Source organism: Antrostomus carolinensis, unplaced genomic scaffold (assembly GCF_000700745.2).
Source record: "Antrostomus carolinensis isolate BGI_N321 unplaced genomic scaffold, ASM70074v2 scaffold51008, whole genome shotgun sequence".
Classification (NCBI taxonomy): Eukaryota; Metazoa; Chordata; class Aves; order Caprimulgiformes; family Caprimulgidae; genus Antrostomus; species Antrostomus carolinensis.
In genome coordinates, this window is record NW_010331902.1 from 3,383 (window position 1) to 14,665 (window position 11,283).

Sequence of the window (11,283 nt, forward strand, 5' to 3'; positions counted from 1 at the left end):
GCAGTGCTCCTTCCCGCAAGGAAGAAAGGAGACAACTCCTTCTCGTGGTCATCTAGCCAACCTCTCCAGAAGGTAGCTGTGGTCAGTGCTAGAGAAAGGATCCTTGAAAGCTGCAAGCCAGTCACTTAGAGAACAACAGGAGCAAGAACAGAACTGCTTGAACAGAATGGGCAAAAACTCTCCGAGATGCACTCTTGGTTGTGGACTTGGCAGGAGAATGTTTTCTCTCCTACTGTAGCAATGGTAAATCATAGCTAAATAAGCTGGTAGTAAAGCTTAGAATTTAAAACTCCTGTTGTTTTGAAAGTCACATGAGACTGGCTGGTGATGAGCAGATAGTGCAGGGGATCAGTAACTGCTGGTCCTGGCCTGAGACTCCAGCAGGATGGGGAAGCGCAGGACCTGGGAAGCACGCGCACTGAGAGTCCAGGAGGGAGACAGAGGGGCCCTGGGGACAGCCTTGACCTGCAAAATAGACCTGGAAGATGCCAGAATTTCTCATGCACATGTTAGGAAGTAGCTTCAAGCGCTTGTCATTCTGCATGCCGGTTAATCTGCTAGTTAGGGATTCCCCCTCCTGCCAAGCACAGCACTGCAACCCACCTGGGTTTGTGTTACCGCGCGGCCCGCACCAAGCAATATAAATTCCTGCAGGTAGAAATCATGGCACTGAGCTCTTACAAAGAGATCATACATGTGAAACCTCCCTGCAGTGCTTTTTCTGAATCCCCATGCTGTGGGTTGTGGTACACGACAGGTCCCCCCCGCCCCATTCAGGGGAACCCCCATGTCTGGCAGCAAGGCTGCTGAGCCAGGTGTTTGAAGCTGGTTCAAGGCTCAGCTGCCCAGAGGGTGCAGGAGGAAGGGCAGAGCTTTTGTCACTGTTTCTCTATGGCTATTGACCAGGAATTTAGGCCAGTTTGGTACTAATGGGAGCTAGAGCACTTCCAGTCTGGGGTACTGACCAGGACGACCTCAGGGGCTGTGTTCAGCTCCCTGCCACCACCCACACCAGTGACACAGAGCAGAGGAGAGTTCAGATCCAGGAAACCATGTGACTTGATGGTTTAAACTGTGATGAAACAATATAAAACTTTAGCATTTATATTTTTTACTACTGATAAGTTACTTCAATAACTTCTGATGGTTCTTATGGCCTTTCTCATCCATCTACAGTTGAACATCTGCTACCCAGTTTTGTAGGTGGAAACATACACAGAGGAATCCCACAATAAGTTTATAATCCATGTCTAGAATAGATAAAGGGGATTTGCAAACACACACAGTCCTTGGAGGGTAGAACAAAAGGATACCAGAGCTCTTTTGCAATCAACTGCATAACTCATTTTTGTCCCAGATACATCAAGTGACAATGTCATTCCCCACCAGATCAAACCATGCCATACTTTCAGATTTTTCTTCCAGTGTTTTCCACAGTTTTTCTCTCTGTGGCAGCAGAATTAGAGGCAAACAAAATACGTGGGCATGTTTTGCACGCCCCTGGTATTCTGCTGCACTGAAAAGTCCCTTTCACATGTATTTATTGTACAAAAACATTAAACACAATTTCTTAATAGCATTATAATTAAGCAGAGTTGGACAGCTAGACACAATGTATCACTGTGTCAATAATTTATTACATCTTATGCCATAATTGAACACTTTTACTATGAGCATTTGAGAACAACTTGGACCTTATACAGAGTAATATATCTTGCTACATAATAATGGAAAGGTGGATACTTAAGAAAGATATGTAGCTTGGAGGAAAACATACATGGAAGCAGATACCTCCTGCATCACCTATCTCCATATGAAACTTAAAACTAAATCAACATATTATATTTAATGACTCCTTTTTTATATATGCATAGTTTCAAGGGCTAATCAGAAAGAAAACATATTACAGTGTAACTATTTACACCAGAATGGGAACACACCAGAACACAACCTTCTCTTCCAGACATCAAGACTTTTTTCTTACATTTCTTAATGGACAAGGCACATGGGACTTGGACATAAATTCAGTCTCAATAATATTGTTCAAAGGATCAAGCAGGTCACATCCATAGCTCACAGATACCCACTGTATCTGGTTTTTACCCAGTGCCTTGATGCTAAAAACAGGCGACCTAGAGGTGTGGAGCTATTATCTTCTCTATCATGGACTTCAGATAGAGCCAGTCTCATGTCACCAACACAAGGCGTTATATCAGGCTGCATGACAGCATCCAAATGCTACTGAAATGTGCCCACAGCGGAGAGACATATAGAAGCACTGGATTTATTGCTCCATCCTTGTAAACGTGCTTACCCTAGAGGTAAGAAATGTAGTTAACCTTGTTTGAGGAGAACTTATGTTCAATGTGTCGTATTACCTTCCATAGCATATTCACGTGAGCCACTGTTCTGCTACCTACAACCACACGACTCCACCACCATGTCCTCATACTGCTTGTAGACCACATTGTTTGCAGAGTCAATGAAAAGAATGCTAATAGGGCTCAGCCTGGTTGGGACACAGCAAGTTGGGGGTGTTGATTCAGGGTCCATTGAGTTCATTAATGTTTGGATAACTGCGTGATTTGTGGGCTCAAGATGGGATCGAAGGGGGAATTCACAAAGCCCTTCACAGTGATAAGCTTCATACTCCAGAGGGGCTATGATCCAGTCATCCCAGCCCATATCCTTAAAATTCACGTGGAGGGCTTTTCTGCTACACCTTGCCTTCAGATTCTTAGTGGGCCTCTTCCCTTGCCGTGTTGCTAGAGGAGCTCTTCTCTTCCGCCTCTGATTGAATAAGTACTCATAAACAGTTTTGTCGTCTTGGCCGGATCTAGCTTTGATTTCATTGAAGAATAAGTCTCTTTTTTTTGTCCTCCCGAATACCAAGAAGAGAGCCTTTTCATTGACCTGTCTTCCTGTTCTGTTAAATCCCACACTCCTGAGATCAACAGCTCTCCCCCTGTCAAAAGTTTCGAGTTCAAAACACAAGTTAACCAAGTTTTTAAAGTTCCTGAAAAGTTTCCAGATGTCAAACACTTCCCACTTTGGTGTATCTGTGATACTGACAGTACGAGAGTCCAGGAGAGTTGCTGCTTGTCTGTTTGTAGAGCAACTAAATAATTTCACTTGGGAAGTTTTTCCAGAAGAATGAGTCTTCCACGTATCAGAAGGCTTTTTTCTCAATATTCGAAGCTCTGCTCCCAGCAAACCATCTTTTTCTAATGCACTGATGTCAAAAATATACTTTTGTTTTCTTATAGTTGGCGCTCGCTCATCTAAAAAAAGCACACACATTTTAACATGTACATCAAGCACAGAACAACATCAGTTATTCACTTCTTGAGGGTTTTCCTGAAGTTTGCTCATAAGCCTAGAAGTTTCCTTAATTAGCCCACCAAACAGAAAGAGCAATTTTTGTCCAAGGGATCAGCTCTGTGCAGGGACCCAGAGGAACTCAGTGACTCAACAGGGAAATGAGTTTCTGAGTTTGCCTTGTAGAAATCTAATTTCTTTCACCAGCGGGCATTTTCTAGCTTCAAAGTAGCAATTAGCAAATTGAAAAATAGTCCTTTTTCAGGGCTGAGCACTCACAGGGCCTATTCACCACTTATACCCTACTTAAATTACCGAAACAGAGCTTCAGTGGTGCCCAGGCCTCACGCTGGCTCCAAACATGAGCAAATTTACCCTTGGACGATACAATAGTGAATTAGTCCTTTAAAACCAACATCCCCCAGGAACTGCCAGACACAAGGATAATTGCCTTATTAACTTAACTCCACGTGATTCACAACTTGTTCAAATTGGGCAGAAAAACATACCTCCCTTTCACCTGATGCCACATGTGCTTGGTTAAGCTCAAGAGCAGCACTATGAAGGAGTATGGCTGAGCCAACGTTGTAGTGACATTACGTTAACAATGCCTTCCAGGAGCCAGCTGAGAACCTGAACGCAGCACTTGTGAGCATCATCCCTTCCCAGAAGCCAAGCTAATAATAATTAAATGGCAAACAAATCCAATGCTGGCTGAGTCTTCCATCACCATTATCAGCTGTAGCCCATGTTGCTTCCTTAAGCACATGACCCAACTCTTACTAACATCACTGGAAGCAACATGGGGTTCTCCAACCACAGTACAATTCTTTGTGAGTCTGGTTATTTCTTGTGTGAAAGCAGACACTCGTCCAAATTTAAAAAAAAAAAGTTTGGAACTAGAAGGTTGAACTGCAAATTCTGGAGTCCCAGAAGTTATTTACTCTTGTTGGTCTGTGCTTGGCTGTGGGCTTCTGTGGGTAGAAGGTTGGTGGTACCTGAAAGCATGAGCTTTGAGCTAGTACAGATACACCCACCCTATGCTATAATGACTCCCAGATCTACAGTGTAGCTCCTTGTTCCTCACAATTCTACCTTGAATAAATCAGGCTGACCCTTTGATACTGAAACTCGTGGTTTGGGTTTTTTTTTTTCACAGAATAACCCTGTTCTTAGCATATCACATGTTTTTAGACACACTTCACAATAAAATCGAATGTTAGCAGTTTCCAGGAGCTAGTTATGGAAAGAATGGAAAGACAAAAATGTAAAAGGTTTTTAAATACCTAAGCATGCAAAAACCGATTGATTTTCAACAATATGCATCTAAAATATTTTCTAAATGTATGGTTTGGCTGCCATACAACCATCTAGTTCTGCCTCTAAATTAATTTTCTGAGATAAGACAGGAGGACAAAATCTGCAGCAAAGTTGTACAATTTCATTTACATTAAAAAGAGCCATTTGGCTTTAACAAAGTATGATTCTTTCCTAACACTCTACAGGTACAAACACACTCAGACATCTCTCTCTGTCCACACACACACACACACACACACACACACACGAGCTCCTTTCTTACCTTGTCCTTTGTCTATAAAGCTGGTTATTGTATTGGCAAGTCCAGCCTCCAGTTTTACACTTCCATTAACACCTTTTCTTTCTGCATCTGAGAGAGTCCTGTACAAAGAGAGCATGTATTCATGTGGCGTTATAGGGGGGTGCCTGAAAGTTTCCTTAGTTTCCCTTTGGTTTACAGGCTCTTTAGTCTTTTTGGTTTTGATAGAATCAGTGTCAGTACTGCTTGTGCCAGTTTTTTTCAAATCCACCTTGCTGCTAAGATTTTGAACCTTTGGAGTCACTGTCCTTACTCCAGAAGGTCTGCTGGGGAGATGTCCTACCTTGCCCTCCGTGGCTGCTGTTCTTGAGAGAACCTTCTTTGATTCATCGTTCTTGGCCAGCAGAGCTCCAGCCTGAACAGCACTGCTTTTAGTCCTAGCCTTTGAGGTCCCAGTACTATATCCATGGCTTGCAGTCCTCAGTGTACCTGCTCGTGCTGAGGGATTCCTCTCTTTTCCTTCTGCTTTTGAAAAACCTAGTTTAGATCCTGGATTACTCTGGCCTGCTTCAGAATTGCTCAGCGCTCCAGGAACTAGATCCAGAGACAGCCAAGTCAAATGCCAAAGCAGTAAAGTGAGAAAATGCAGGATTTTCATCCTCTGGTCTTCCTCTGAATGCCACTAAAGAAAAAATCAGAAAAGGTTCCTCCAGTTTGGCAGAAGAAAACATGAAAGAAATTAAAAACCAAAGTCAGCAAAAATGTTTTTTGTTTGAGATTAAAACATTTCAAATCTTGTTGTTCAATACTTGTATCCAGTCCCATAGTGGAAACGCTCATGTACTCAGATACGATCTCCCCTGACTTCAGTTAGCAGCTATAAAGAACTTGTTCTTGAAAAGAGAAAGTTTACCACCTCGTTTTCTTCTGTAAAACTGACTGAAAACTTGAAGGAGTCCTGTTTAAATCCAAGGGGTTTTTTTTCCAAGAAGGAAGAATGGCGTAATGCTGCCTCTGTGTTAAAAGGTTTTTTTAAAGTTTTGAATCCTTTCCAGTGAAAATATTTCACACACAGAGACCTGCAGGTGCTCAGAAATCTTTTACAAACCTGAACTCAGGAATTGGAAACGGAATTCCAACAAACCTATTTAATTACTCTCTGATGTCATGCTGTCTAAACTAATTTAACTGTGATATATTTCTTTAAAAAAATCTTCTTTACCCTTTTCATTAGCATGAGTCATACTCTGCCTCATGTGAAACAGCTCCACAGGCTCAAAACTCCAGAGGATGCCTTTTCAAGTGGCAATACGACCTCTACCTTAGCCTTCGATGAACTTCATGTTTAAACAGGACAAACTGCAAGATCAACAACTGAGACCTGTCATACAGTCCACTGGACACATCCATTAAAATATCTAAGTATGATTTATTTAGCTCTTTTTCCAGAGAACTGTAACAGTGGCTTCACTTTGTCCTCTGGTGACTGAAGGGCTGAGCTGGTAACGCAGGCGCTTTACAAGGGTACAGTTTAATTTTTCACAGACACAACATGTGCCTGCAGTCAGTGTATTTTGGCGTATTTATTGCTATGCTTTAAAAAAAAAAAAAATAAAAAAATCCATGTAAGCCCAGTTGGAGAAGCTTCTGGTGGTGGGGATGCCCTGCGGGGTGGGTGACGGCGCAGTGCGGGGCAGCAGTGCACCCTGCAGGCAGCCAGCCTTCTCCTCCAGCCCCAGCCATTCGGGGAGCTGGAGACACCCCGAAACCCCAGTCATTCCTCCAGAGACTGCTGAACACCAGCTTTTGTTTTAAAATTAGATGCAAAATTTTCAAGAGCTGCTTACCCCATGGCCACATGAAGGCTGGGAGTTAGAAACCAGGGTTACCGATGTGTCAAGGCTACCCTGCTGCTTCCAGCCCTACAAGAGAGAGCGTGGGGCAAGCGGGTCTTCCATAAACTGCAAAAACTGAACTGTTGTTGTTCTAAACGAGCCTTCGGGAAATGAGGCACTGGGCTGGATTGAACAGGGATTAATGGGACCCTTCTCTCATCTTGCACTGACGCTAAACCCAGTCCCTCTCCCTCGCTTGTTTTTATTTCTGAGGCAAAAAGAAAGGGAAAAGATAAAACACTTTTCAGCTTGATTTCTGTGTGCTGCAGCATTTCTCACCCTGACTAGTACCAGAAACACCAAACTACTTTCATAAATAACAACCTGCAGCCCCTTCTACATGAGGAGCTCTGAATGCTTTACCTTGTCTTGATGGAAGAACTGAAGGATAGAAGAGTTCAGTGATTTCACAGATGTCCCAAATAAGGTAGATCCAAAAAATCACCCTCCTGATTTTGACCTAATGGCCCTTCCTCTAATGTCAGTTGTAGTTTTGATATTCCCCATCAAAATAAAGCAGCTTTTTGCTAAGTTACTTCTGACAAAACCATTCTCCAGCAGTGACTCCACACCAGCCCCATGGCCCTCCCAACCTTGTATCCTTCCCATATTGTCCACCTTCCCCCTGGGCAGGTGCAGGGTGCTGTGTCTGCTTCTGTGCTACAGGGGTATTGATTAGTTGGCCACTAGGCCACAAACCAGCTGAATGTTGAGTTCCCACTTTTAATCTATCCAGCTTCCAGTTTTCACAGCACTTGTAAAAATTTAATATCTTTAAGAGCACTATTGTTCTAGCAAATTTGGCTGAGATTTGTAAACAGATTTACAAGTTATTTAAGAGATGGACACGTAAGAGCAGGAGGTAAGACCATGTGATTACATGTGCCTTGTCTCTTAGTAAATCAGGTTAAAAGCACAATCACTCGTCCGTTCAAACAGTATTTATATATCTGAGATTAATATATCTTAGCGGGCTGGACAGGCCTAGACAAAACCAAAACAAAATAAAAAGAGCAAAAGCAAGCAAAGCAAGCTGTGAAAACTATTCTCTCTTTTTAGAAGAGGCTTTCTTGAGGCACTGTCCATCCAGGGAGCCATGGGAGCACACTCACTGTACAGGGGACGCTGAGCTCCATGGCCCCCAGAGTGGAACATTGGTCTGGAATAAGATCCACAGACCAGGGTGTCCTGTTATGGCCCTACACTAATGTGGAGTTATTCCAGCTGGCTAAGCTCAAACTCAGCTTGTACCTTCAATATGTAGGTGGAAACTTTCACTCTGATGGATGCATTAGATCTGATATAGGACACAGTGGAAGGTGTTCAAGGCCTGTTACTTCTCACCCCTGGCCAAGTTTACTTTTACCACTGGAGTGACTCGGTTCATACAGCCCACTTGTCCTTCCTGGCCCATTCTGTAAAGGCAGCTCCTCACACAATGTGTGTAGGGATTTGAAAAGGGAGGACTACCCAGGTCCCTGCTCCCTGGAAGGGCATTGCCTCTTCTCCAGATCCTAAGATTATGTCTAATCGAGCTGTGCCACCTTCTCAAACAGACAATTTCAGTGAGTGCCTCTGGACATCCAGAGTGGGCTAGAGGAAGGGACATTTCCCAGTGTTGAGGAAGTTGTGATTCCCTGAGGATAAAAGGTCCTCCCCAGGGCAACATATTTCTACATTCCCTGCACCAACGAGGTAGACCCTGGAGGCACAGTGCACAGGATACAGGTTGCTGTCTGTGCTCTTCATCAGTGCTTGGGCACAGGCACACACTAACACCTGATGTGCTCCCTGAAGCACACACCTCGTGATCACAGAATCACAGAATGGTGGGGTTGGAGAGGACCTCAGGAGATCATCCAGTCCAATCCCTCTGCCAAAGCAGGTTCCCTACAGCAGGTTGCACAGGAAGGTGACCAGGTGGGTTTTGAACATCTCCAGAGATGGAGACCCCACACCCTCTCTGGGCAGCCTGTCCCAGGGCTCCAGCACCCTCACAGTAAAGAAGTTTTTCTGGAACTTCTGGTGTTCCATTTTGTGCCCATTGCCCCTTGTCCTGTTACTGGGCACCACCAAAAAGAGCCTGAGTTCCATCCATTTGGCCCCCACATTTCAGATATTTATAGACATTGATCAGGTCCCCTCTCAGGCTGCTCTTCTCCAGGCTGAACAGTCCCAGCTCTCTCAGCCTCTCCTCCTAAGGCAGATGCTCCAGGCCCCTCATCATCTTTGTAGCCTCCACTGGACTCTCTCCAGAAGATCCCTGTCCCTCTTGAACTGAGGAGCCCAGAATTGGACACAATACTCCAGATGTGGTCTCTCCAGGGCAGAGTAGAAGGGGAGGAGAACCTCCCTTGACCTGCTGGCCACGCTCTTTTTGATGCCCCCCAGAATCATATCATCTATCATATTGCCACCGGTAGATGTTTGTCATTTGGATGCACCACTGCCGCTGAACTCCAGCCAACTAAAGTCCTACCCAGTGTTACAGCAGGCAGCAGCAAGGTCCTCCTCAGGGAAAGCTCAGGTCACCTGCTTGATCTGTCAGAGGATGCTGCGGAATAAAGCTTGGCTGAGCCAAGCAGAACATGCTGGGCTTGCCCATGGAGCCCAGAACTCCCTGAGTGCACCCTAAAATACACTGTGTACGGTTGGTCACCCCAACACAGCTTCAGGGAGGCTCTGTTGGATACGTGATGCCAAGAGACAGTAGTTGTTCACTGCTGCAAACGTGCAGTTTGAAGCTGCACGTGGAAATCTTTATTCTAGTGATCTAGCGGGAATTTCATTGTCCTTTCCCAGGAGAACTAATTTCCAGAGAGGACTTACAGGACTAAATGGAGTAAACTCCATATTTTAAGCCATTTGCTGTCACATTGCTTTTGTTTATTGATACTAATTAACATTCTGTTTCTGTGAGAATTTTGACCTCTCACCATAGCTTTTTGGGGACTGATTTTTAAAAGTATGAAAAGATAATCTGAGAAAGGACCTTAACAGCTCTGTGCTTTTTGAAAGAATTACAGAAAACTCAAGAGATGCTTTAATTAAAAATGACTCTTGTCTTGGGCCGGAGCACAACAAAGCTAATTAAGTCCCTACTAACATGGGAAATTGTGGCATAATTTGAACAGGCTGTGCTACAGTGTTGTGATAAGAAATAAAAAACTGGAAGTCTAAAGAAATAATAGTGTCATTGGTTATCGAGACTTGGCTACAGTTCCGAACAGCAGTGAGCTATGGATGGGACACACCTGGAGACCAGTAGCACAAAAGAGCACCAGTCTGCTGCAGTGATGTGTATGTGGTAGGTCACAGAATCCCAGACTGGTCTGGGTTGGAAGGGACCTTAAAGCTCATCCAGTTCCAACCCCCCTGCCAGCAGCAGGGACACCTTCCACTAGACCAGGTTGCTCAAAGTCTCATCCAACCTGGCCTTCAACACTTCCAGGGAGGAGCAGCCACAGCTTCTCTGGGCAACCTGGGCCAGTGGTCCAGAAATCCAGGCATAGAATGAAAAAGGAAACATCATTTTTGGATGTCACTTGGAATAAATGGAAAGCCATTTGTCTTGGGATCTGAGTAGTCTCAAAACAGTGAAGATCTGGAACATGAAAAATCTCAGGAGAACTTATGCAAGTTCACCTGAAATACTATAGCCAAGAACAAGACCAGGCCACTGGGAATCGAGCCCCATGATGACAGTCCAGCTGAGGCCGCAGCATTTTGCTAGCAAGGCTGAACTGTTTCCACCATAGACCCAAGGACACAGGAGCCTCAGAGCACTCAGAACTGCCCCCAGTATGTCCCACACATGCAGGCCCCGAGCGGTGTGAGCGAGCACATGGCTGGAGCCATCCAGCTGCTTGTGGTGACTCTGACGCCGAGTCCCTTTGGAGATGGAGTCCGACATGGTGCTCAGACACAAAGCAAAAGCTCTGAGCTCCTACAGAGCAGCACTTTAGTTCATGAAAAGAGGAAAAGTTGAGAGAGCATAAAATAAGCCACTCGCCCAGCAGCAAGCTGGATACAGAAATGCATCATATTTATAGATTGCACTTGTCAAACTGCTGCTTTGGAAAATTTCTTTATTTTCTGTCTTTGTCTCATTTGACAGGAATTCAGAGCTTTAAATTACCCTCTTTCTTAATCTTCTCATCAATAAACTAGAGCTCCTTCAGCTGCTTGTATAAAGCAGGTCTCCAGAGCTCATTCCCTAAACCCTTTTTTGCAATCAGTGCTTCACAAGATGCTACTTCCAGTTGGGAATAGTTTTGCTTTTGCCCAGATTTCTAATGATGCTTCAGCTATGTTAAAATACACGGAGCTGAGTCCGGCTCAATTACATTCCACTGTACTGGAGATGATTATCCAGACAGCCTTAAGAGTCAAGAGAGAACAGTCAGACAGCAACTACGGCTTCAGCAAGTCCCAGTGGGCAGCAGCGAGCTGGTGTAACGGCTTCAGCACCTGGTGCCATCTGCTCGCTGCCACACCTGGAACAGGCCGCTA

General features: G+C 44.5%; 1 protein-coding gene across 1 annotated transcript; it reads right to left on the bottom strand.

Moving 5' to 3' along the window:
- Positions 1-2,390: 2,390 nt before the first annotated feature.
- Positions 2,391-5,534, bottom strand: GDF5 (growth differentiation factor 5). The gene is made up of 2 exons (XM_010173322.1): positions 4,901-5,534; positions 2,391-3,281 (listed from the first exon to the last, which is right to left on the bottom strand). Exons 1-2 carry the CDS (start codon positions 5,532-5,534, stop codon positions 2,413-2,415), a joined length of 1,503 nt encoding a protein of 500 aa, XP_010171624.1. The 3' UTR covers positions 2,391-2,412.
- Between the last annotated feature and the right edge of the window lie 5,749 nt (positions 5,535-11,283).

Bases quoted from the DNA above. Each gene is read 5' to 3' on its own strand.
- GDF5 (XM_010173322.1), bottom strand. From the start codon at position 5,534: ATGAAAATCCTGCATTTTCTCACTTTACTGCTTTGGCATTTGACTTGG. The intron at 3,282-4,900 runs GTAAGAAAGGAG...TGCTTTTTTTAG, and splicing joins CTTTATAGACAAAGGACAAG to ATGAGCGAGCGCCAACTATA.